Here is a 27,571-nt window from a genome sequence, read left to right on the forward strand (position 1 = left end):
GTTATATAGATTATATTTGTTTAGTTTTATTATTCTTTGCATATGTATGTTCGACAGGGTTTTATACATTTAAAGAATGATGGATGGATCTGCATATTATCAGTGTTTTTCTTGTGGAAACATCTATGAAATTTAGAAGAAGAGGATTGATACAAAGAGAAGTTATTTGTTATTGTTTACAGTCATAGGGGGTCATCATGATATGTTTATATTAGAAAAGATAGTGACAATGGTTCAAACAAAAGGATCATGATGATATATTTATATTACAAAAGATAGTGATATTGGTCCAAACAAAAGATGCATTTTGCAGTGCTTGTCTATGATGCCTGCTGTTTGGCTGTCCGCTTTGCATTTTTTCTTGGTGTAGATTCTGTTAGACATGAATTGAAAATTGTTAGTATTTTTTTTGGATTTTTGTTTTTGAATTTGATTTTGTTAGTGTGTGTTTACCTGTGGGATCGTAGGTGAGAGCACGTGTAACATGTTGAACAGGTGTTGATGGCTCTGGTGTTGTGTCACTTGGTTGCATTCTTGTCATTTGTGGTTGAGCTGGTGTTGCTGGCACAGATGTTTGAGCCCTGGTTGTTGGGTCTTCAATATCTATTATTATGAAGCGTATATTGTCGGGAGTTGATGCTCTAAGCATTTGGATCGACATCTTTTTTGTTTGTTCTTTGCGGTTAGTGATGATAGGAGGTAGGGTGTTTCTGTTTATGTGTGGGTTGTTGGATATAAAGTTCTCAAGTGATGACTTTAACAGTTTCTGACATGATGTCTCGGATATCAGTGCTGATATCGTGTCCGTAGCATCAGTGATGGTTACTGTTAATTTGTACCTATGAATGGAAAATATTTGTAAAGACTTTTGTTAGAGAAGAATGATGCTTTATTTAACTCAAAAGATGCTTACATGTAAGTGGGCTTTTCGATTAGTCCATGTGCACTGCAGTACCAGCTTTCACCTCTTTTGAAGATGGGATCTTTGCATATTGGACATATTGGTTGGAACCAGCTGTTTTGATAGTGAAATTCTTTGATTGAAGCCTGTACAATGAATGTTTTATCCTGTAGATATAAAAGAATTGGATGTGGATGTCTGAAGTGGATGTTATTTGTAAATAGAGATATTATTAAGATGATGTTACCAGAAGATCTGATCTGTTTTTTGTCTTCATGTCATATAGGGTTGACGGTGTTCTTGATAGTGGTGGTGCTGGTCTTGAAGGTCCTGTAAATCTAATGTCATCTTCTTATTAGTATGGGAAGTTTACCATATGGAATATATGATTTTTTTGTAATTTATGACTCACAGATTAATGAGTGCTATTGTTTCTGGTATGTCCGGATTCACATAGATATGCGTAGCATGTGATGAACCATAGCGTAATACTCCTATAGAAAAGTGATTTGCAGATTGAATGCATGACATAACATCACATCACAATGATAAGACTGATATATACAGGGCTGTGTAGAAAAAAGTACCATTGTATATGGATGGTTTTAGGTTCGTGACCGCAACAACCGTTGTCGCAGGTGGAGGATGTAAGGAGTCACGGTTGAATTTGTCTGGATTGGTTATACATTCTTTCCATAGATTGATTGCAAGTTCACTACCACTAATAAAATTGAAATTTTTTTTGGTGTTAGATAGGTATGAAAAAATCGATAACTGTCATATGCTTTTTAGTATGTATACCTTTCATCGGTTAGTATGAGCAACACAAATGATTCCCCGCCTGCTTTGGTACAGTCTCTGATCTTTGATAAGACGCCAATGTAATCTGTTTAGTAGTAAATGTAAATGTGTAAGAAACAGCTATGTAATCAGATTTGTCAGTATTATGATTACCTGGATAATATGGTGGTCTTTCTCCAAGGTCTATGAGATGTGATTTTGATACAAACCGAAACCAGGTTTTGGGTATTGTTAATGTATCTGGAATTGGTTGTATGATGGATTTGAGGCCAACATCGATATAGAACTCATTTTGAAGGAATTTTTGATAGTTATCTAATTGAGGACAGCTATAATCTGATATGGTGTAACACTGTGAAACATGGAGGACAAACTCAATGTAGCTCTGATTTGTTCGCTGTCCAAGAATTTGTATGACATCTACCTATAAAAAGAGATTGTTATACGATTTGATGAATGTAGTTTCTCAGTCATGTTGTGAATAGGTTGACATTAGATCTGTTTTTATTACAAAACAGGGATATTTATGATTTACAGATTATGGCATATTATATACGAATGTACCATTTCTTAAAGAGATGATTTTTTTAAAATAACAAATTGGGTGTTTTTATAAACATAAAAAAATTGTTATCAGTAATTTTGTTGTAAGAACTTTTATTTGTACTTTCTGTAAATAATTTATTTTTTGTTAACAACATACTTTTTAATATTTGAAGAACATCAAACTATAAAATTTAGAACCTAGTTTTGTTGTAATCTTTTTTGGTGACTACTTACAAATCTATCGACAGCAAGATACCAAGTCTCGTATTTCCGGACATCATGTTTCCATTTTCGTAGGATTCTAACTTGTAGCGGGCCTCCAATACCATCAGTCTTCAAGTCAGAGATGCTCGTCATGAGTTGTTTGCGTTTTCTAATGGAAAGAAATATGCGAAAATCAGTGTTATATTCGGAAAAGAATAAGAAATTCTATAGATATGTAAATTATGTGGAAGCAGTGAACAGCAAAAATGATTTCAAAAAGTAGTAATGGTCTTTAGAAAAGGATTGACGAAAGGTATGACAGGTCATGATACTATAGACCTCTGTTGAAGTAAGTTTCTGCAGTAAATCTTTGAACACAACATTTTTGGTTTGATTCTCTTCCACTGTGTCATTGGTCTTTATTAGTATTTTTATGGAATCTGGTGATGTTGCTCGGGATAGTGCTACATAAAGTTGTTCGTGTGCGAAGACGGGCTGTGACAAATAGATTCCTATTCTACGCAGTGACTGTCCTTGACTCTTGTTGATAGTCATCGCGTAACAAACTTTCACTGGAAACTGTTTTCGTGAAAACGTGAATGGCAAATCTAATGATTTGTGTATGAATTTTATCCGTGGTATATATGTACGTTTTCCAATGCAAGTGTCGGTTATGATGGTTGCTTCGATAACGTTTGGTAACAATTGGGAGACAATGAGTCGGGTACCGTTACATAAACCTTCCCTCTGATTTATGTTTCTTATCAACATTATTGGACAATGTATTTTAACTGTAAGCTCATGTGGTGGTATTCCTGGAAAGTTTAGTTGGTTTAGGTATTCAATTGGATACAAGCCTTCCATATCTGATGTGTGCTTTCCATTTGGTTCCATGATGTCTGTACTATTGTATGTCCTACCACTTGTTCTCACGATTTTTAAAATGTGGGTGTTTATTTCGTCGGCTGTCTCATTTATAGGAGAAACTATTGCTCTTACTGAAAGGTCTGCAGCAGTGGGGTCGATAAGTATACCATCTCCATAAACGAAATCTATCAACGTCTGTAGAGAGTTTGGAGTGGCAGATATTAGGAGTGAAGATGGAATTTGTACCCAACTTGAATCGCGTGGGTCATCGTTGTCTCGTACACCTATGACTCAATCTCCAATAGCTAGCAACCATCTTGCAAAGGCTGATGTGGACATTGAATTTTGGGTTGTTATGTCAGACGATTGTAATCTCATGTTTGTATGTAAAATCCGAACTATGAAATATGGCCATAGGTATGAACTTGGTAAAGTTAGTGCAATGATTTCCGAACGCGTGCTTTTTGGTACAACAGGAAGAGTCTGGCGGAAATCACCACCAAGAAGCATCGATATCCCTCCAAACGGCTGCTGATCACAATCTAGCACATCTCTAAGTGAGCGGTCCAAAAATTCAAAGAACCTTTTGTCACTCATTGGTGCTTCATCCCAAATAATGAGTGTTGTACGTTGCATAAGTTCGCCAAGGAAGGTGCGTTTTTTAATATCGCATGATTTTTTGTCTGTTAAGTCGATAAGTATCTTGAATCTTGAATGTGCAGTTGTTCCAGAAGGTAACAAAAGTGATGCAATTCCAGAAGCAGCAACAGCCAATAGAATCTTTCCTATAGATCTGAAATAGGAAAGAATGGTTGTCCATAGGAATGTCTTGCCGGTACCCCCATGTCCATAAACAAACATCAGTATTTGTTTTTTGTTTTCTATGGAACTGACAACTGTGTTATAGACCGATCGTTGGTCACTGTTTAGTTTTGGCACCAGCTCATTGTGCTTTTTTAGCAGCCCTTCCTTGTCGTAGCTCAATTCTTCCAGTAGAAGCCGATTTCATAAAATACCAATGACATCAGCTGAAGGAACAGGAAGGCCAAAGTCTCCCATTGATTTGGATGGAACAGCGGAACGGAGGATGTTATCTAAATCATGAAGCAACTGTTGTTCAATTATGTCAGCAGCTGAAGCAATATTCTTATATGGTATTTGGAGTTTCAAGGTATGTAGATAGTCATCTTTCATCTTATCACATGCACTTTTCCATAGTAAACGTGGATTGCTGACCTCACAGAAAAGCAGTAGGTGGCAAAAAAGGGATCGTAGATGTGATGCGGTTGTCCAGATGGAAGCTTCTGTGAAACAGGTAAGCCATTCAATACCATCCCCTATCAATCCAAGTGCATTGCAAGCGGCCCGAAAGGTTGGGTAAACGGTACCTCGTACGGTAGGCAAATCTTGAAACGATGTACATCCCTTTTGGTGACAGAGTAGCATCCGTAGGTAAAATAATTCACCAGATGTAGGATGTACGAATACAAGCCAACCTACTGTTTTTGATGACTCATAAATTCTTCGGCTCCATGACTTAGATGACTTTTCCCATTTGTAAGATTTTGGATAATCTAGGTATGCCAAATCATGACCTTTTGCATCTCTTGCATTACTTTCAAACCACGCAAGTAGGGTGGTAATACTGCTGTTCGGATTTGATAGGACTTCAGGTATTGTGTTTTCTCCATTGAACATCAATTGTTGCATGTTTTCCTCATGTACAGTTAGAATCTGTACAGCTGGATGACGATGATGTATACGGAAGTCTAAAATCCGCCATGCTGCTTCGTGTGGGCATATGTAGCGCCCATCCAAAAAGTTCTGTACCTCGTTTATAGCACATATATCTTCATTTTCGGATCTGTTATGGGTAGCAGTGGGTGGTGCTGCAGATGGCTGATTGGTTGATTCTGCCTTTTGGAGAGTGTATCTTATGCGATCAGCTCCTTTGGAAATATATTTAAACAGGTACTTAATCATCATATTCCAGCCACAGTATTCAACATTGATGTGTGCACGGAAACGGGAACAAAGCCTTTTATTGTAAGGGACGACATATCCATTGTCTACAACCTGTCCATATTGGGTAGTATGATGTGCATTTGCGCTACGTTTGTACCGTACATATCCCTCTCTGTCAAAGAATGTACTATCAACAAAGGGTCTAGGGAAATGTTTAGTACATTTACCATCTCTCATACATGGAGCCTTTTCATTAAGCAATCCACACGGGCCATGGATCATGCAGCTTGTTATCGTCTCGTACAATTCTATCTCGTTAATTGGATCCGGCAACTCTGCTGTAATACATCTGTCAATATCAATTGGATCTTTTATTCTGTCTGAACTGTTTACCCAAAGTAAAGTATGACAATGCGGAAGACCTCTCTTCTGGAATTCAATAATGTACAAATCTGTAATTATGAAGAATTTTCAAAATATTAACATTTAATATTTTTCTATTTCTAGATAAGTGTGTAAGCATACATTGAAGTTAATATCTGTACAGATATCAAACTGAAAACATATCACATTTAATGGAATATAGATAAAAAGAACAAATAATAATAATAATAATAAATATTAAAAAGTAGACATCTTTCAGATAGATATGGAATCTAATGTAGACCAGTTATAGTATGGAGAGAAGCATATGAGAGCATAAAGTAAAAGTTTTCATGACTGACAAATAACAGGAAGATTCTATCTCTACCAAATTATAACTAAAAAAACATTAAAATACACACTTAAAAACAAACTGTAGTGAATATGTTAACAATTTGTTACCAAAATTCAAACACAAATGCTAGTACATATAGAAAGCTATATGAATCAAATAAAATATGGATACTGTGAACAATCCCATACCATTATAACATGACATCTTAAAGATTTCATGCTAAAAATAAAAGGGAGATACAAAATTAGCATATAAAAGATACCAATATATTAACAAACATTGAAAATTCAATTAAATATACTTTTGCCAAATAAGGGAACGAAATATTATATATTATGGAATTTAATAAATTCTGTTAGAAAAATAACAGATACAAAAAGTCAGAAACAGAGTGAAAAAAAATGGAAAAAAAAACCAATAAAAACTGAAAAGTATTATGTATGAATAAAGAAGGATATTTCGAATGTAATATAGCATGTGTAGGAAGATATCGAATGTAATGTATAGTTGTTATAATATGGCAAAAAAGTTACACTTAGAACTAAAAAAAATAAAATAAACAAAAAAGAGAAAAAAAATAAAGAAAAAAATTAACTGTCAATCGTTACGTATGAATAAAGAGCAGTGTTTGTAAGCATCAACTGGTTTATTGCATTAAGTAAAGTATGTGTAAAATAAAATCTTCAAGAATCAGGACGAAACCACGTACCAGCATGAACTAAAACCTTTTATTGCAGTCAAATAACAGGAGGATTCAATATCTACGAAATCATAGCAAAAAAAATATTATAAAACACACCTAAAGCAAACACTAAAAAGTATGTTAACCATTCGTTAGTGAAATTGAAAGACAAACGGTAACATATATACAAAGGGGTACCTTTGGAAATGATCATTAATATGATTGATGTTTGCAAAGACATATAGCTGGATATGAATCGAATAAAATATGAATCATGTAACCATTGGAATACTGAAATCACATCACGTCTTAATGATTTCATGGTAACAATAACATTATATTTAAAATATATATCAAACGAAGACAAAATGCAAAACATATATGCTTCAACCTCACCAAATGTTTTGTTCTGTTTTAGAAACCGAACAAACTCATCAACTTTGATGTTGAGGACTATAGCAGTGATACCTGGTCTACTGTGGACATCTTTTTGGATATGCGTATCCATGTACTCTGTTATTTCTGCCCACTTCACATTACATGTAAAACCGATAAACCATTGTGGATTGTCATAGACCCTATATATAGAAAGCAGATCAACAAGGAAATAACAGCAAAATTCAATTTATACCAAATTATAACAAAAAAACCACTAAAAAACATAGTTGAAAACAAAGGGTAAAAAATGTAAAAAAGTATATTAACAAACATATGTAAAAACAAATATCGAAGAATATGTTAACTATTTGTTACAAAATTGGAAATACAGATGGTAACATATCTACGAAGGGGTAGATTTGGAAATGATGATTAGTATTATTGATATCTACATAGACATATAGCCTACATGAATCAAGTAAGATATGCATCATGTAACCAATGCAACAGTGTTATAATATGACATGATAACGATTTCATGATAAAAATCACATTATATTAAACACGTAGAAATCCATAAAAAGATGACAGGTACAAAACTGTGACAGACTGAAAAAAAAAACTAAATAAATAAATAAAAACCAAAAACTATTATGTATGAATAAAAAGGGATGTTTTGAATCTAATATACCATTTATAGCCAGTTATGGAATGTAATGTATGGCTCTTATAGTATCTTACAAATGTGAGAGCTAAAAGCATAAAAAAAATGTAAATTATTACATATTAGTAAACAGTCGTGCTTGCAAAAAACTAAATAAATAAATAAGTAAATAAAAACCAAAAACTATTATCTATAAATAAAAGGGATGTTTCGAATCTGATATATATATGAGTAAACAGTCGTGCTTGAAAGCATCTACTGATTCAGTACATTGACTAAAATGTGTGTTAAATGAAATCCTCATGGATAAGAATGAAACCATATGACAGCATAAAGTAAACATTTTTATCAGACGAAAATAACATGGAAATTGAATTTGTACCAAATGATAACGAAAAAACATTAACAAACATAGGTAAAAACAAATATTAAAAAATATATTAACCATTTGTTACAAAAATTGAAAGACAAATGGTAACATATCTACAAAGAGGTAGATTTGGAAAGTATTATTAGTATGATTGATATTTGCAAAGACGTATAGCCTACATGAATCAAATAACCCATACATGAAAGGAATACAAAATTGAAAACATACATGCTTCAACCTCGCCAAATGTTTTGTCCTGTTTTAGAAACCGAACAAAACTCATGAACCTTGATGTTGAACACTCTAGCAATGATATCTGCTCTGCTGTGCACATCTCTTTGCATATGTGTATCCATGTAGCGTGTTATTTCTGGCCATTTCACGTTACATGTAAAAGTAATAAAGTATTGTGGATTGCCATACACCCTACATATAGAAAGTGCGTCTTGATAATGACTATACATGAATCGGGGACCACCAGTAAATGATGCTGGTAAGAATACACGTTTGCCAACAACACTTGCCTCCCTGTCTCCCTTTGAAAGCGCATCATACAGGCCGCTAACATAATCAGACCGAAGATTAGATTGATGCTTAACAATGTAATCAAGACGACATTCTTCTATACATGTGTATGCATCAACCAAATATTGTTGAAAGAGCCTAGATGAGTTGACAATAGGAGACCAGATATGCTGACGGGCATGAATTTGATAGGCATAATACATATTGCGGTAAGATTTTGAGCTGTTGCATCAATCCTATTTCCAATTTTGAAACGGGGTGACTAACCTTCTTCACCATATGGAAACAAAAGCGGGTATTGTAATGGCATATAGCTTGGATGCAGCTTACTGATACGCTGAGGCCGACCCGATTGCGAATGGATAATGATGTCATATGTTGTAGAGATTGTGTCATCACCAGTTACTATACAACCCAAAGATCCGGGCGATGGCAAATCATACCTACGATCCGCAACATTGTTAAACAGTCGCACCGCATATGACTGTAAATTACTTTCTTCTGCTATTTGTTTTGCAGTCTTGAAGGTGCGCACATATTTGTTATTAGCCCCCAAAAACTTGACCAGATACCTGACAATGTTACAATCCAAATCCCTCTTTGCAGGATGATCAAAAGGTTTCAATCTGTTCTCTACTTCGTTCCCAGTATCAAAGAGGTAAAGCTGCAGAAACCTGGGACCCTTTACAGGATCCGGACAGAGCGACCCAATCTTGTGGCTAATCTGACCAGATATCTTAAAATCATAAGGACCACGGTTATCATTCAAATCCTCATCTACGGTTTCCCCAAAAGAAGTCATAGAAAACATGCTATTATAAGCCCTAATATCCCTTAAAAAAACCCGAATTTTGATACAAAGCAAGAAATTCGGTGGCAAACCTGGAAGGATAAGGAAGTACTACATCTCCACCTCTACAACAATGAATATATCTCGGATGATCAGCTGTAGATGCATTAACGACTCTCTCAATATACCAGAACAACGCACCGCAGAAGGCACAAACACACGTACAGTCACCACAGTCCATGTAGTCGGGAAGAACAGATAATGGTTGTAAACGTCGAGACCTGCGCCGACAGCTAATGGAGGGAGGAACAGACGACGAACCACCGTCGTCACCTCTCCGCTTGGACGGAACAGCCATCACAAAATAAACGCACCACAGAGCAACAACAGCCGAAAGGAAAAACGACAGCAGAAGAAGAAAACAAAAAAGAACAGAAGAAGATTACCTCAAACAGAAAACAGGAGCGGTGGAGGAGGCTTCTGGATTGCCTGAGAAAGGGGTAATAAAGCAGATACCATCCACTAACCCCGGTAAAACCCCTGTAAAGAGAAGAAACCCGATGAACAGTACCTGGGGTCAGGTACTATTCATAAGAAACAATTTCCATAATATATATATATATATATATATATATATATATATATATATATATAATTACTTTAAAATTAAAAAAAAGAAACAATACATTAAAAATTCAAAAAACATTACATCGCATTACACACACACACACACAAAAAAAAAAAACTACACACACATGGCATTAAAATAATCCTAAAAACTTAAAAAATACAAATAAAATAACTAAAGCAAACTAAATAAATTCGTTATCCGAAAACTCATCTTCGGAGTCATCCGGTGGATCCAAATTAAGGTTTAAAACAAATGAATTGTATATGTATATATAGGAAAGAAAGGCAAAAAGAAAATAAAATAAAAAGCAACGCCCAAAAGCATTCAACGGTCAATTATTCCACCAGCCAATCACGTGACGCGGTACTCCCCAGCCGCAGTGCGGCCAAAACCGCACCAGACCGCAGTCTGGGGGCGGTGTGCGCGGTCCAGCTGGCACAAACCGCGGTCCCAGACAGCGGCCACACCCTCCAGCCTAACAGAATCTTCAAATATTTTGTTAAAAAACTTTATCTAGCAGACTATTATTTTTATCGGATTAGCACCGAATTTAACCAACAGATTATTTCTTTATCCGGTTGATTTTTACATCGAAGATCTTGCTATTATCCAATGGTTTCTCGTTTTACATGACAAAACAAAACCAAGTGGATTTTAGCTTTACGAAGATTTTGCATTCTTTTATTATTTGAAGCAATGTTTTAAAACTCGGGTTTTTAGTTGACCCGGTGTGATGACCGGTTCACGGGTCAACCGGTTCAACCGGTTGAACCGTCGGGTCAACCCGGTTTATGGTCTTTTTCTATTTTTCATATATTTTTACTTTCCTGCATACTACATAGACATATAATACCAATAATTTGATGTCAACAAAGTTTAATCTAAACACAACAAACAATCTAAACACAACAAACAACCACATAGAGTATTAATAACATGTTATAGATCAATCTAAACACAACAAACAACCACATAGAGTATAAATAACAAAAGAAAACATAGTTGTAGACAAATCCAAACACGTTACGACCAAACCAAATCATGGATCTTGAGAAATTGGAGTATTATAAGCATCAATCTCACGGTCAGTTAGTAATTGAAATTCACTATCAACTCCATCATCAATATGGTCACCTTGTGATTCAAAAGCCGGTTCATGCTCTTGCTCATCAAGCATATTTTCCAAATCATCATAATTAAGTTCTCCTTCCCGCTCTTCTTCAACCACCCAAAATCATGTCTTATCAATATTTTCATAGTCAACAGGATCGTAAGACCTCATATCAACCTTCAATCTACAAAAACATTCACAAAAAATCTCAAATATAATTTGGTCATTTTATAGCATAGTATATCTTAGCAAGATACCATACCTATTTTATAAACGCAAGTTGTAATGAACAAATACAAGATCATTTAGCCTTTGATGTTCCAATCTATTCCTCCGTTTCGTGTGAATCCTTTCAAATACACTCCAATTACGTTCGCAACCGGAAGAAGATGCCGTTTGACTTAATATTCTAATAGCAAACTTTTGCAAAACCGGAATATCTCCGCCAAATAACTTCCACCACTCATCTACAAAAGATATAGTTAGCAAAAATATATATTAGAAAATACAATATTTTATATATAATAATAACAAATTAAATTTAAATCATACCTGGACGAGTAAGATTACGAGAAGCAACGACACTAGATCTACCAAAGGTACCTTCAGTATCACGAAACCTGCCTAAATTCAATGTAATATTTAAAACGTCATCACCTTTAAAAGTCTTCTCAACCATTTCAAGAACGCCTTGAAACACCTCATACTTCTTACAAAGATTTGCATGATCATATTGATAAAACGGGATTCAACCAATAAGCCGCACAATAAATACTTTTTCTTAACATCCTATCCCAACGACTGTCAATTATGTTAGTGTAAGGCCTATATAATTCCTTCTTATTCTTAAACAATTCCTTAATCCCTCTTCTTGCCCGACACATTCCCTCGTAAACATAACCAATTGCAGGTTTTTCATCCGAATCACACAACCGCAAAAGCTTTAACAAAGGAGTCATTACTTTCACTGTAATCAAACAATTCTTCCAAAAGATTTCATTCAAGACAATTTGTTTACATTCAACCGCATTTCCCACTTTCAACATCTTCTTAAACTCATTAGATATGACCATTGCTTGTAAATCTTCTTTATGGTCATACAAACTTTGCAATGCAATGAACACGGTACCAAACCGAGTAGCACCTGGACGGATAATTTCTTTCCAACCGGGTCTTTTTCTTAACCAATTCAAGGATCACTTATGATTATAAACAAAAACAGTAACCCTTGATGCAAGATTGACCAAACTTTTCACATTATCCAATTCTGAAAGATCCTTTAATACAAGATTAAGACAATGCGCTGCACATGGAGACCAAGTAATAGAAGGATATCTTTCACATAACTTAGTACCAGCAAGCTTGTAATTAGCAGCATTATCAGTTACCATTTGCACCATATTTTTTTCTCCTACCATTTCAACAATCTCAGCAAACAAATTACACAAATTTGTAGCATTGCTCTCTATATCAGATGCATCAATAGATTTAAGAAATGATATCCCTTTCGGACAATAAACCAAGAAATTAATCAAATGTCGTTGTGAAACATCCCTCCACCCATCACTCATAATTGTGCAACCAATATCAACCCATTGACTTCTTAACGAATCAATTATCAATGAAACTGACTTTTTTGCATATGTCAATAAATTAACCCTCAGAGCATGATAATTAGGTGCTTTGTACCCATAACCAATACTTGCTATTTTATCTACCATAAGTTGAAAAAAAGGAAAGTTGCAAGCATTCATAGGTATACATGCATCATAAAACCACATAGCAATAGCTAAATCCACATCATGTATTTTTGCCTTACTTTGCATTGCAGATTTGATAGTGGGTTGGGAAGGATAATTTATACCTTTCGTAAAAAATGGATGCAAGTTTGAAGTAGATTTCCTTTTTCCCTTTTTCACAGTTGACATTTCTGCTTCCTCCATCTCTTCATCATCATCCAAGATAGTAACACTAGTGGTACGTTTTTCTTTTTCTTTTTGGGCAGTCTCTTTCAATTTCCCTTGAATAGTAAACCGCACTTCTGGACTAAGTTTTGGGCATGCTACTACCTCACCTTTAATACCAGCAAGATGTTTCTTAACCTTGTTTATTCCACCACCACCTATAACTTTTTGACAAAAATTACATATCCATGCCTTTTCCCCTTCTCATCAACGACTTGAGTAACATGTTCCCATGCTATATCCGTCTTTGTTCGTATATTTGATTGAACCGAAGAATGGGATTGAGCTTGAGATTGTGCTTGCAATGGTTCTTCTTCCCTTGATTCCATATTTAATTGCATTGAAAAGTAATGTTATAATCAATAAACATATGTCAATTTTATCCTAATTACATAATCTACACAATCAAAACCTTGAAACAATGATCAATTAACAATAAATGAACTCTAAACTAACCAAATCGGTCACAATCACCTGTTTCACAGTCAAAAGAAAATTGATTTCATAACTAGATAGAGAAGCAACATTCGAATGGATTCACCAGTAATATTTATAGAGGCAAACAGAAAATGGAACAAGACGCTCAGAAAGAGAAGCAATAGAAACCTAATCGATCACAAACTTGTAATTCCAAACAAAGATATACTTCGGAAATCGCAAATCATTAACTAGATAGACTCAAAATTAGATGATTGGAGTAAGTGGATTAGTAATAGAGGGGGAATTGGGGTTTCGGTGGAGAAGGAACAACAACATCACTACATCGGTCGCTGTTTTGCAGGAAAACAAGGAAACAGGAAAACAGAAAACTCACCTGGAGAAGAACGGAAGTCATTGGGCTCGCTGCTGATGTCGCTCCTTTAGTCCTTTGCAGTCGTTGCTTTCTTTCTTTAGGTTGATTGATTTCGTTTCCCAGAGAAGAGACGAGTTTGTTTTGCCTGGAGAAGAGCCGATCTCACATAATTATCCAAGCCCTAATAAACGTGCCAATCCGGTTATTAGCGGTTCGAAATACCCGGTTCAACCGCGGTTTAGTGTAAACCTGGCCGGTTCGATCCGGTCGGTATTTTTACAAAAACCCGCTATAATTTGACCCATCTTTTATCCCGGGTCACGGTCCAACCGGTTGAACCGACCGGGTCGACCCAGGTTTTAAAACATTGATTTGAAGACTTTGTGCAAATGTCAAGGGGAGACTGGTGTTTAAAATCGTCATATTTTTTATTTTATTTTTATTCATCAGTTTAAACATTTAGGGGAAAATTGTTAGATGTTGAAATGTTCGACAGATGAATTTTTATTTTTGACCTAATAGTTTTAGGGTTTTTCAGATTTTAAAACCCTAGAACTATAAATAGTTTAGGTCGTTTTTATTTTTGAGAGAGCCTCATTTTTCATTTTAATTTTCGTTTTTCTCATTGACAGAGAAAGTGAGAGTTCATCTTTTTCATGTGAGGTTTCTGCATTGTAATCAGATCTGATGATCATGTGAATGAAGAAATATTTCACCGATTTCATGTTTATTTGAGATTGATTCATCTGCTGTTCTTAATTTCGGCATTGTCATCTCATATTGTGTGAATCTGGGTTCCTACAACCCGACATCGGACCCCGCCCGACATCGAGACCCGCTCGATTTACAAATCTGTTATTCTCAGGCCCCACCCGCTACACATATACAATATATATCACATAATCATGCTAACACATATAATGATCATAAACACTAGCATATGTTCCAGTCCTCAGGCCTCGCCCGACATCGAGCCCCACCCGGTATACATAGCAACACATAACACATGAAAGGGTCACATAGACTCCTAACATCCTAGCATAATCAATAAGGGTCGGCATTGGTGCCTTAGAACCAATAAATCCATTGAGGAAACTCACATCGAATGTTGAATGTCCCTAAAAGAAATCCCTAGCTGCTACCCTGACGACTCCCCAAGCTATCAGTACAAAAATACACCTAATTAACACTTGGGTTCCAAACTATGGCCAAAATCCATACTTAGGGTAAAATGACCATTTTACCCCTGGCCTTGTCTAATCCAAAACTAAGGCCTAAATCCACAATCTAAAAGGGTCCAAAACCAAATAATCATCTAAGGCCCACTTATGGCCTAATTTTCCAAATTGGGCCCAAACCCCTTATATGGGCCTTACCCTAAAGCCCAATAATTTTCCTTAGTCCAAAAGTTTGATTCTAGATGGCCCAATAAGGCTCAAAGCAACAAAGTCCAAAGAAGTGGCCCAACCGAGGCCCTAAAGATGCGAAGCCCAACTGACTGAGTACGCGGGGCGTACTCACTTCATGGCTTGTACGCCCAACATACTCCTCCATTAAGCCATTCTTCCATTAAGCTCTTAATGCTTAAGTCTAACGGTCCAAAACACAAATCTGAGTCCCAAAGAGTATTTAGAACCATAAAGTCACTGACTTGCTGACTTTGCATGCCCCAAAATATCCCAACGTCGATTTTTAGCATTCTACTATCATAACAATGGCCATAACTCATGCATGGATGGTTCTAAGCTTCACAGATGGCAACTTTATGAATCTAAAACCAAAAGAACACCAAGAGTGGCAACTCTAAGCTTCAGAAATGATAAAGAACCACAAGATCTCATCTATGGGACCAAAAAGGGTCCAAAATTTAAACAAAGGAGATCTAAGATATGACACAACAAGTTCAGAGCTTTATACCTCAAATGAGTGCCAAATGATGATGATAACCCGGATCTACAAGCTCCTACTCTTCCAATGAAGCTTGAAGAATATCTCATTCCTTCAAAACACCAAAAACATAGCCAAAAGGCCTTCTAAGCTCAAGAACACTCAACTATAGAGTTAGGGTTTCGAATATAGGGCTAGGAAGGCAAGGAGGCTGATAAAATGAGGGTTTCATGTCCATAAAGATGATTATATATTGGCCAACCCCGGAAAATCAGGGTTTTCTAAAGTCTTTACGTACACCCCCGTGTACACTTCTGTACGCCCAGCGTACGCCTTCGGATCCCTGACCCCGCCTCGCATGAGTAGGCTAAGCGTACTATTTGGTATGCCCTGCGTACTCGCTTTACAGCTTGTACGCTAAAATTACCTTGTGGTACGCCCCGTGTAATATTCCGTTTAAAATAAAATAAATTAAACAAGACAAATAAAATAAAATTAGTAAATATACAAATAAAGATAAATAAATAAATAAATAATAAACCCTAAAACCCTGAGATGAAATTTATATTTATATTTTTATTTTAGCCATAAATTCGTAATAGTTGATCAGTGTTAGCCATGGGAGTTAAATGTCATAATTTCTAGAATTTGGGGTCTATTTGGTAATATTAGGACTTGAAATGTAAACGATTTTGTGAGGCAAGGGTTGTTTAGTAATTATTGGATTTAGATTGAAAAGAATTGTTGAGGCAGGGACCAATTGTGTTAAAATGCGTCCAAGTTTGGTAAAACTCTGGACTTGAACCCGTGTTCCTTACCCATCTCGTTTATGAGTGCATCTACCTCCAAACCCTAACCCTACATCATCTCCAGCCGTCATCTTATCTTCTCCTCTCCTCCAGCCGTCGTACTGCTACCGTGAACCACCGAGCCACCGCTACAGCTGTTGCCGATGAAGCCGAAAACCCCGATCCAACCCCCGCACGCTACTGTTGCCGACAATAAGCGAAGGACGACCTGCTGTTGCATCTCCTTCTCCGGTAATGGCGCAAACCTTCCACCGCTTCTCTTCATTTCTGTCGTCGCTACTTCGCACCAATCGATGTCGCGATTCCGGCGGCTGTCCCGTCGCCAACGTCTTTCTGTCAACCGCACACCACCGTGAGTGGGTGGCTGTGTGGTGTTAATGTTTCGCGTGTGTGTGCGTTACTGATGCAATTCTTCACTCTCTCTCTTCTCCATTCCTATGAAATGCTGAGCTCGTCCGACCACTGCCTGCCACCACGAGGTGGCTGTGTTGTGTGGGTTTTCGTGTGTGTATGTATGTGTTTCAGTCAATGTCATTGATGGGTTTCGAGCAATACATCATTCCTATGGTGTACATGCAAACCCTAATAGCTTTGGATCTAGTTTGTCTAATGAACATGCAATTGATAATCCAAAGCCATAAACCCTAGATCTAATAAACTATAACTGAAATTAGGGTTTAGATCTTACCTTTGATTGTTATATAGCAATAACAATCAATCCTTGGCTTCAGAAAGCTTAGTGCCTCAAGTGTTGCACCTCTAATGGAGTCACAAACACCACTAAGCAACTTGGATGAAGAGGGAGGAGAGAGGAGGCACCAAAAATGGATGGAAACCCTAAAGGAATACTTGTCCACGTTTTTGGGGCTTAAGGGTCCTTTATATACATGTAGGCTATTAGGGTTTACAACTAGGAAACCCTAATCTGGCTGCTTAGGCCTTAAGCAATCCAATGGACCATTCCAGAAGGCCCTTGGACGATTTCTTTATGGACCTCCATATAGAATTCGTCCATTGCCATCTAATGGATCCAAAGCCCAACTTTGTAACTATCTTATAATTACAATATCAGTCCCCTTAATTTAATTAATCTCTTTCAGTCACAAAATTAATTCTTAATTAATTCTTGACCAATATTAATTAAACAATATGATTTCTCTTTTAATATATTATTCTTATAATATATTAATAAATCATAATTAAACCTTTCTCTCCTTAATTCATCCTACATATTGCTATGGTGAAGGCAACCCAAAAGGACCATGCTCATAATCGGGTCAAGTACATTCCAAAATAGTTATGGACTTAGACACTAATCCAACAGTCTCCCACTTGGATAAGTCTAATAACTATTCTGTATAACTTCAGAACCTGATCAGCAATCGTAGCTTTCAAAAGCCGCTGTCAACTCTGATCTTATCAGATACGCGTGTCCTTTAGATAAGGGATTATATATTCCTCCATTCTCAAGATATCGTATAGACACAAGACATGAATTTGATCATTCTCTCTATACTGTTTCCCGACATCTGATTTATGACGACTGACAACAGACTACAATTGAACACATCAACTTAGTCCCGGCTTGGCCAAGCGCTTAGGGTGTCATCACTAAATCATCGAGGGGCCCACAGATATCGCTTTTATCCCACTTTGGGTAAAAGGAATGGATAAACTTTGACTCAAATGCTTGCTTGCACCTACTGATCGAATCACACACAATAATAAGTTTTATAACACCAAGTTACTGGTGTGTTTACTTATCATCAATGTGCAACCGACCAGCAAATAACAACTCACACGTCTCGGTTTCAAGAATATACAATGTTATCGTCTCACTAATCACCCGTGATAACCCATGAAGTGATTCAAGTGAGTGTGGGTTTAATCCAATACTTTAATCTTATCAAAGCACTCATGAACTCTGCAGCAAACTTGTGCTATGTCTAAACACTTTAGACAATCTACAGACAAATTCATGACAGTCTTCCTTCATACCTACTTCCAACGTATGACCGACTGTGGAGGTTCGAATAACCCAGTTATTCTGGAAGTCAAAACATGCAAAGTGAAACACAATAATAATATTAATCCTATATGGCCCCAAAACGTTTGAGCGTAAATAAAAGAACTTTTATTTAAACACCATATTGATTACTCATTATTCATTGCTTACTGTTTCAGAAAATCAAGTTATTACTCGAATTATAACCACAATTGTCCCATGCTCCAAGCATGCACACTTTGGTTTCCTATGGTCCATACTTTGTGAAATAGATCAATTGAAAAACTTTTCCAATGAAACTCATTTCACAATCCCCTAATCTTTGTTAGTATAAGAATACCAAATTCTTGCCACTTTTAGAATATGTCAGATTCTAACATTTTATGCAATGATTCTTTCGTAATGTCATAGCACAAAAGTCACCAAGACCTGGCTACTGAAATTACAAGGTATTCTATCGGAAATTGTTACAAAAAAATTCCATAGACGTGAAGTCTCACATTCAAAGTACATTCCTTTGAACATCCTTCTCGCATAAAAGTTTCTAATCTAGACATATTTCTTAATATCCAACTCCCATTAATGGAAACATTTCCATATTTGCCATATGACAACTCATTCTTAATAGAATCTTATCTATTCATAATAATGTCAATATAGTCCATCCAGTACTATACTTCCAACTACTCACAAGCGACAAATCCTCAGTGAACCTCAGATCGTCCTTTGATAGTTGTTTAATTATTTTAGTCAAAACCGATTCTAGTCCTTTTTCCCTCTTAATGCCCTAGGCATTTGGAAAATTTTAGAATGGTCAAATATTATAGCATATGCAATCGATCCTATACCCGAAGCGTATTGGACACGATGCATAATGTCTCACATAAAGACGTGATACTTTATCAGCCTTCTGCCATAATATTTTATGTGCCCTGTTCCCACAATTCGAACTATGAAGAGGGATGCCGTAATCATAATCGAATTTTGAGAATGCACTATGTATCCTTGACTATATTTATTAACGTTTCTCGATCTAAGCTTTAGAATTTTGAAACGAAGTATAATATTCTCTCCCTTAATTATAGCAAAACAACTTTTCAACCCTTGCAACTTTGCAAAGTGAATCTTTGTTTTCTATAATTAATATTGCTAACTTGCAATACTTACCATAATAATCATGCTCCCACTAACATGATGATTATTTTCTTACCAGCATAACACTTATGCTCCCACTAGCTTTGACATGTATTCAGAAAACAATTGAACTTCCAGAAAACAATGCTTATTGAATTCCTTAAGTTCATATTTCTAATACCTAATGCTTTGATAAGCCTTTATCTAAGCTTTTTAAGCTCATACACCTTTGCCTTAGAAAGCTCATATGTGTGTTTAGACAAATTCAGAACTAAGTCCCAAATGTTCAGACTAATTGCCAAATCTCACAATTCGAACTATGAAGAGGGATGCCGTAATCATAATCGAATTTGAGAATACAATTTTCACAATTGCTATCTTCTTAAAATCTCTCTTAGTGAAAGCATTTCCTCACAATCATTTTCATGAAGGAGGGAAACCTTATGTCACTTAGATTTTATGGTGTATGTGTTCCTATCCATGTGAATTTGCCAAAACGAAGGTTTGTGACAAATCCAAAAACATATGGACTGAACTTTCTCAATCTTGATTTCTTGCCTCATGGTAACACGATTGCCCACCATGTCTTCCAAGTAGTTTAGCAACTCACCCTTACATATCAATGTACCTTCCATTGATCAAGGTGCTTGCCTTTATGCATACAAATGAGAACTCATAGAACTCATAAGCATAACTAACTTAACTGGAATGGCGCAGAAAACAAAATTGTCATCCACGATAGGTTACAAACCTCAAGTCGTGCGCTAGTGATGATCAATTAGGTTTATTCTTGAAACTTTTCAAGACCATTAAGACTCCCACTGACTCCTTGACATATAAGATTCTCTTGTCAACAAACATTCCTTGACAAAACAAATATTCAAGAGTTAGTGTAGTTTATATCAAGACTATCACTTTACATAATTGGTTCTAGTTGGTCTTTGTCTTATCCAAGACATCACAACTTACCAATCTCAAATGTGCAGGAATAAGAAGACTTTTTCCAATTCCACATTTGTTGAGTGTTATAAACCTACTAAAGACTTGTCACTCAATTCACAATCTTGGAATATAACTCTAAGACTTGATATTGGAACGAAGTATGATTGACTTCTTGATTTTAACCATTTCTACAATTCTCGATTCCTCTTCTTAGACATACAAATGCACTAAGACTCACTTAGAGGATCAATTGAGATATGGTTCTTAATCATTAAGACTTATCATAAAACACAATAAAAGGTACTCTCCCTTCTTCTTAGAATAGAGAAACTTTTATCTTTCTGCCTACTTGATTCTTCTTATTCGTTCTGCTATTGATTGAAACTCTTTCAATCAACTCAGAATTATACTTAATCTTATAAGTATAACCATATTTACTAAACTTTAGTAAATCATGACGAATATCTTTATCACTCTTGTGGTGGACTTGATCAACGCACAATCTAGTGTACTCGATCTCCTGGTCCTTCTCTTGACACTTTGCCAAAGAATTAGTCTAATTTCCAAAATATGAAGTTTCTCATTCATCACGCAACCAAGTTGCATGACTCCAAGTTTCTGTCTAACTGAAACTTGGGCGATGAGAATCTTCCCTTATTTGGCAAATTCTCGACATTTCCACAAATAATATAATAAAGAATCCATTATTGTTAACAATAGAAACAATCAAACATCAATTTTTCATACACACCATTGCAAGGATAAATAAATAAGACAAAATCAAAACTTATTTTATTGCGTAAAAATTTGTCCTTACAATGCAATTCAACTGAAAAACTATGCTGTTACATATTTCTTATCAATCTATCTTAACTCTAGAGTAGCAGCTCAAAAATCTGATCCTCGATTCCATGTGATCGAAATCCATTTCTTCATGATCAGATTCAGCACGCTTCTTCCTTAAGCTTCCTCTCTTTTCTTCGATCCTGCAAAAACATAAAAATGTAATCTTATCACATCATGTATTAAGAATCAAGGAATAGGAACTTATAGAGTTAGTTAATCGATTTTACCTGAAGTAGAGCCATATGTCTTGACTCTCCCATCTCTTTGATCTCTCAGGTAAACAGGGCAGCTTCGTCTCCAATGCCCCTTCTCTTGGCAGTAGAAGCAGATGGACTCTTTTGGAATGGCACAAGGAACTATCTCAGAATTTACCTTTTCTGGATTTCTAATGTCACCATTTTCAATGTCCATTGAAGTTTGGGAGTTTGATTTGCCAGACAAATTTGCTTGATCAGCACGCCAAATCATTTCTGATTCAGCAGCTATAAGCAAATAGGTCAAATCAATGAGGGTCACGTCATGGTCCATCATATAGTACTCTCTAACGAACTCACTATATGATTCAGGAAGTGACTGAAGAACCCAGTCAACAACCAACATTTCTGAGATATTGACACCCATCTTCCTTAACCTATCAATGTGTGACTTCATCTCTAAGATGTGTGCACACACAGGTTTCCCATCTTCATGTTTACTTGCCAAAAGGGCTTGAGTGAGCTTGAACTTTTCAAGCCTTTGAACTTGTGGGTTAGGGAGAATAATTGGAGGAGGTGGAGGAAGTGAAGCATGACTCTCATTTCCTTGATCGTATCATGGAACGTCATCTTCATTTGGAAAGCTTGTTCCAAGGGATTTGGGAAGACCATTGTAAGATTTAGACATCTACAAGATGGGAGAAAAATCAAGTTAGTCGATAAAAATCCTTGATGTAACACCCAAATGAAACATCAAGGCTACGATCCAACACAATACTCTACAACCTAGAAGAGGGATGGCGTAATCTAGTTGCAGAATATTTGAAGGTAGGTAAATGACGATTTAGCAATTCCCACCATGAAAAACAAAAAGAGGTTTAAGTTTTATATGAATTGAAACTCCTAGATCTTTTGAGATTCATTGAACTTTTTAATGGCATGTTTAATCCAGATTATGCCCTTCTATTTGTGACTGGGATGCCGACGATCACAAATAAGGTGTGAATAACCATACGAATCTACGTGATGCACATAATGATACTATCACCCAATCAATGTGCCAGTTAACCACACACACTCCATTGATCTATGATAAACATCAAGCCACCCTTTACTACCAATGTCAACCCCAAATTAGTGTGCCGGTTAACCACACACGCTCCACTAACATTTGACAAGGGTACGAAGTGTAATTCCATGGATTAGCATACAATTTCACATTTTGCCTAAAGTAACTAGAATTTTGGGAATTTCTTAAAACATGTAGTTACTTTGTACTTCATTATACTTATAATGGAAGGTTTCGTCTTATCCTACCCATTCGGCTAACGACCCTCCACTAGTCAAGAGTGCGGTGGGTAAGAGTGGATACCCATTCAATCGCCATTTTATAGGCAATTTCCTTAAACACCCCTTATAGACTAGCTTCGTGAATGAGGCCTACTAACGGTAAGACTGACTGTTTACTCATACATATATAATATTAGACTTTTAATTTTATATATATAGTATAGGGTGTATTTTACACTTTTAAAATACTAGGTGGTTCAATTTAATAAATTATACTTTTAATTTTATCAAATGTAAACCAAAACTTTATGGAATTATTAAATCTCTTTTAATTATACACTTTAATTAATTAATAAAACCATAAGGTTGTAATTTGAACTTTTTCAAAATGCGAGGGTTTTAGAATTTAACATTTCAAAATCAAACTTTTAATCAACTTTTAAATTCCAAAACTTGAGGGCAAGTTTTGAAACTTTTCAAAACATTTGGGATTAGAATTTAAATATTTCAAAATTAACTTTTAATCAAAAAATTTAAATTCCAAAACTTGAGGACAAGTTTTGAAACCTTTCAAAACAATAGGGATCAACTATTCAAATTTCAAAAACAAAACTTTTATGTTCAAATTTAAACTATAAAACCTAAAGGGGTAAATTGAAACTTTTTCAAACTTACTAGGTCAAATATTTACTAATAATAATCCTATATAATCCATATTTAACCAAATCCATCAATTTTGACAAGGATAATCATTCCAAACATAAAAAATCGATTTTAGGCAATAAAAACGAGTTTTGCCAATTATCCTCAACAAAATCTGGTGGAAAAATTGAAAATCCGGCAACAGATCCTCGGCCTCGTCGAGTCCACAATGGAACTCGTCGAGTAGGACCTACTCGTCGAGTCCATGAATGGACTCGGCGAGTCTGGCAGTCAGAACCCAGAAAATTCGATTTTTTAAAGCAATTTTCGATCAAATAAGCATCAAATTCACTAACAAACAGCCCGAGGCTCTGATACCACTGATGGGTTTCGAGCAATACATCATTCCTATGGTGTACATGCAAACCCTAATAGCTTTGGATCTAGTTTGTCTAATGAACATGCAATTGATAATCCAAAGCCATAAACCCTAGATCTAATAAACTATAACTGAAATTAGGGTTTAGATCTTACCTTTGATTGTTATATAGCAATAACAATCAATCCTTGGCTTCAGAAAGCTTAGTGCCTCAAGTGTTGCACCTCTAATGGAGTCACAAACACCACTAAGCAACTTGGATGAAGAGGGAGGAGAGAGGAGGCACCAAAAATGGATGGAAACCCTAAAGGAATACTTGTCCACGTTTTTGGGGCTTAAGGGTCCTTTATATACATGTAGGCTATTAGGGTTTACAACTAGGAAACCCTAATCTGGCTGCTTAGGCCTTAAGCAATCCAATGGACCATTCCAGAAGGCCCTTGGACGATTTCTTTATGGACCTCCATATAGAATTCATCCATTGCCATCTAATGGATCCAAAGCCCAACTTTGTAACTATCTTATAATTACAATATCAGTCCCCTTAATTTAATTAATCTCTTTTAGTCACAAAATTAATTCTTAATTAATTCTTGACCAATATTAATTAAACAATATGATTTCTCTTTTAATATATTATTCTTATAATATATAAATAAATCATAATTAAACCTTTCTCTCCTTAATTCATCCTACATATTGCTATGGTCAAGGCAACCCAAAAGGACCATGCTCATAATTGGGTCAAGTACTGTAACATCCGGATTCCCAGGTATCTTATTTTAGTTATTTATTTTGGGTTTTATGGAGGGACTCGGCGAGTAGACTCTCAGACTCGCCGAGTAGGATCACGAGTTCTTGACTGGATTAATGACCGGACTCGACGACTAGATACGTGGACTCGGCGAGTCCGCGCTGTAAAGTGAAACCCTAAATCCCCGGGCCTGTGCCCTATTTAAAGGCCTTTATGGCCTCCATTTACGGCCAATGCACCCCAGAGAAACCCTAGAGAGAGCAATGAGAGAGTTGAGAGCAAGAAGAGGCTAGTACATCACTTTTGGTGTAGTTTTGCTAGAAGGAAGAAGGAAACACCCATCTAGAGCGTGAAGGGAGCTTGGATCTGGGCTAATCATCTTGAGAGTTCATCTCTGGAGGTATAATCCCTTCTATTTCGTGTTGATATGATAGATTTCAAGATTTTAGGGTTTTTACCTCCATTTTATGTAAGATCTAGTGAGTATGAGGGCCCCTTTGTGTTAATAGCATCAGATCTGGACCATGAGAGGTCCATAGAGTCACAATCCCTCAGCTTTATGCAAGCAAATGAAATATTGGGGACTAGGTTGCCATTTTTAGAGTTATTTCCCCATTTATGACTTGTTGTGGGTTGCATGCACGTAAAGGTTGCACCTTTACGTGACATTTGAACATTTTAAGGGTAGATCTGATAGTTAGGGAAGCAGATCTGACCTTAGGAGGTCATTTGAGGATGAACATGGAGGCAACTCGCCGAGTCCATAAGTGGACTCGACGAGTCGAGTCGGGGTTGCCCCGCGATTCGTGATAGGTGTAACCCGTCGAGTGGAAGGATGACTCGACGAGCCAAGAGAGGCAGTGTGTACGATCAGCCATTATGTGTACGATCAGCCAGCGCCCGAACGGTGATTTCCCAAAATACCCTTACATTATGTGTTATGAGATATTATGTGATATGTTATGCATGCTAGAGTAGGCTAGGTATTCATGGTTAGGACTAGAGTGGGCCTGATTTGTGATGCCTTAGCCTAGGAGTTACTGCTACTATGAGATACTTCGAGAGTAAGTAGGTAGCAGCGAGGAACTTATGAGTGGTCTACTAGAGAGTAGCCTGAGTTTAGTGAGATATAGAGTACTTGTGATCTGGGACATTAGGAGGAGGACTTGGGGTGAATACCGATGCGTTGTGGAAGGTAGTATAAGGGCCCGTACTACTAGAAACACCGGATCGGTGAATAGTCCAAGTAAGAATCCTCAGGGTACTAAAGAACAAGTAGGGTTGAGTATCACATGCGAGTATACTCGAACGAGTCTCTGATTCTTTTGTGTTGTATTTCAGAGACATCATGGTTGGGACGCGCCACCACCCAGGAGGCAGTGGTACTAGTGGTACCAGCGATGAGGAGATTCGTAGATTGATTCACGAGGAGATGGCTGCGGCCATTCGAGCTGAGATACCAGAGATGTTCGGGTCTATCAATACCACGCTGATCGAGACTTTTGATGAGTGGTACGCTGCTTTTATTGAGGCTGTTGTTGCTGCGGCCACCGCAGCTGTCGCTGCTGCCAGGCCCCAGGGAGGTGACTCGTTGATGTACCGAGAGTTCAGCAACACGAAGCCACCAGAGTTTGATGGGACGCATGACCCGATTTCTGCGATGAGGTGGATTTCTGACATCGAGGGATGCTTCTACACCTGCTCGTGTCCGGAGCATCTGAGGGTTAGGTTTGCGCTTAACCAGCTTCGCTTGGGAGCGAAGGATTGGTGGAAGTTTGTGACGGCAGACTTCACTACGGCAGAGCTTACTACGGTGACCTGGGAGAGGTTCACCACGATGTTTCGAGATGAGTATGTTCCCTTGTGGAGAGGGAACGTCTAGCCCAGGAGCTCTTATCCCTCAAGCAAGGAACTGAGTCTGTGACGGTGATTATGAGGATGTTTCACGAGAGGGCGTTGTTTTGCCCTGAGCACGTGTCGACTGAGCAGGCACGTATGAGCCGGTACTTGAACTTACTGAGGAGGGATATCCGTGAGTTCGTGGCGAACTCGTCATACCGGACATTTGCCGAGCTTCAGGCAAATGCCCGGAAGAGAGAGATTGAGCTGGAGACTTAGGTCAGGGAGGAGGCCAAGTCTTAGAGGAGGCACAGGCGACCGGCACAGGCGCAGCCGGCAGCCAAGCGGGCAAAGCCCGTTGATTCGAGATCTGGGGGTCCGAAGGGCCGCACTTGTGGGAAGTGCGGCAAGATTCACGAGGGGGTGTGCAGAGCTGGGGTGTGTTACAAGTGTGGGAAGGAGGGGCATTTCGCGAGGGATTGCCCCAAAGGATTCTCGGTTTGCTTTCATTGCAACCAGATCGGCCATCGGAAGGCCGAGTGCCCTCAGCTACTATAGGGATCAGCACAGGGGTCTACACCTGCTGCTAGAGCTATCGAGGTCCGGCCAGCGAAGGCCGAGGCACCGAAGGCTCGCGGGAGAGCCTTCCAGTTGACAGCGGAGGAGGTTCGCGCAGCGCCCGATGTCGTGGCCGGTATGTATTCTTTTACTTACCTATTTTGAGTTTGAGATTTTGTGCTTATATTGTGTTATGCTTAGGTACTTTTCTTGTGAGTTCTGTACCTGCGTTGGTGTTATTCGACTCGGGTGCGAGTCGATCTTTCATGTCATTAGCATTTAGTCAGCACATCAGTGTTCAGCGAGAGGCGTTGAGTCGACCTCTACGAGTGTCTATAGCCGACGAGCGAGCGGTGTATGCTACTGATGTGATCCGAGGATG

At 37.3% G+C, this 27,571-nt stretch overlaps 1 protein-coding gene and 1 pseudogene across 1 annotated transcript; both read right to left on the minus strand.

The window, feature by feature from the left end:
* Window positions 1–320: 320 nt before the first annotated feature.
* On the minus strand, window positions 321–9,769 carry LOC145158464 (uncharacterized). Its single transcript, XM_079077357.1, has 16 exons — window positions 9,504–9,769; window positions 8,889–9,454; window positions 8,384–8,718; window positions 5,830–5,839; window positions 4,336–5,736; window positions 3,745–4,215; window positions 2,792–3,603; window positions 2,483–2,677; window positions 2,370–2,372; window positions 1,856–2,126; window positions 1,703–1,787; window positions 1,489–1,622; window positions 1,314–1,395; window positions 956–1,047; window positions 454–825; window positions 321–373 (listed from the first exon to the last, which is right to left on the minus strand). The coding sequence occupies exons 1-16, from the start codon at window positions 9,767–9,769 to the stop codon at window positions 321–323; spliced, it is 5,148 nt and encodes a 1,715-aa protein (XP_078933483.1).
* Window positions 9,770–11,081: 1,312 nt separating this feature from the next.
* Window positions 11,082–13,446, minus strand: LOC145158465 (uncharacterized; annotated as a pseudogene).
* Between the last annotated feature and the right edge of the window lie 14,125 nt (window positions 13,447–27,571).

The sequence above is a fragment of the Lactuca virosa genome, chromosome 2, assembly GCF_052849685.1.
Source record: "Lactuca virosa cultivar CGN04683 chromosome 2, Lactuca_virosa_CGN04683_v6, whole genome shotgun sequence".
Taxonomy (NCBI): Eukaryota; Viridiplantae; Streptophyta; class Magnoliopsida; order Asterales; family Asteraceae; genus Lactuca; species Lactuca virosa.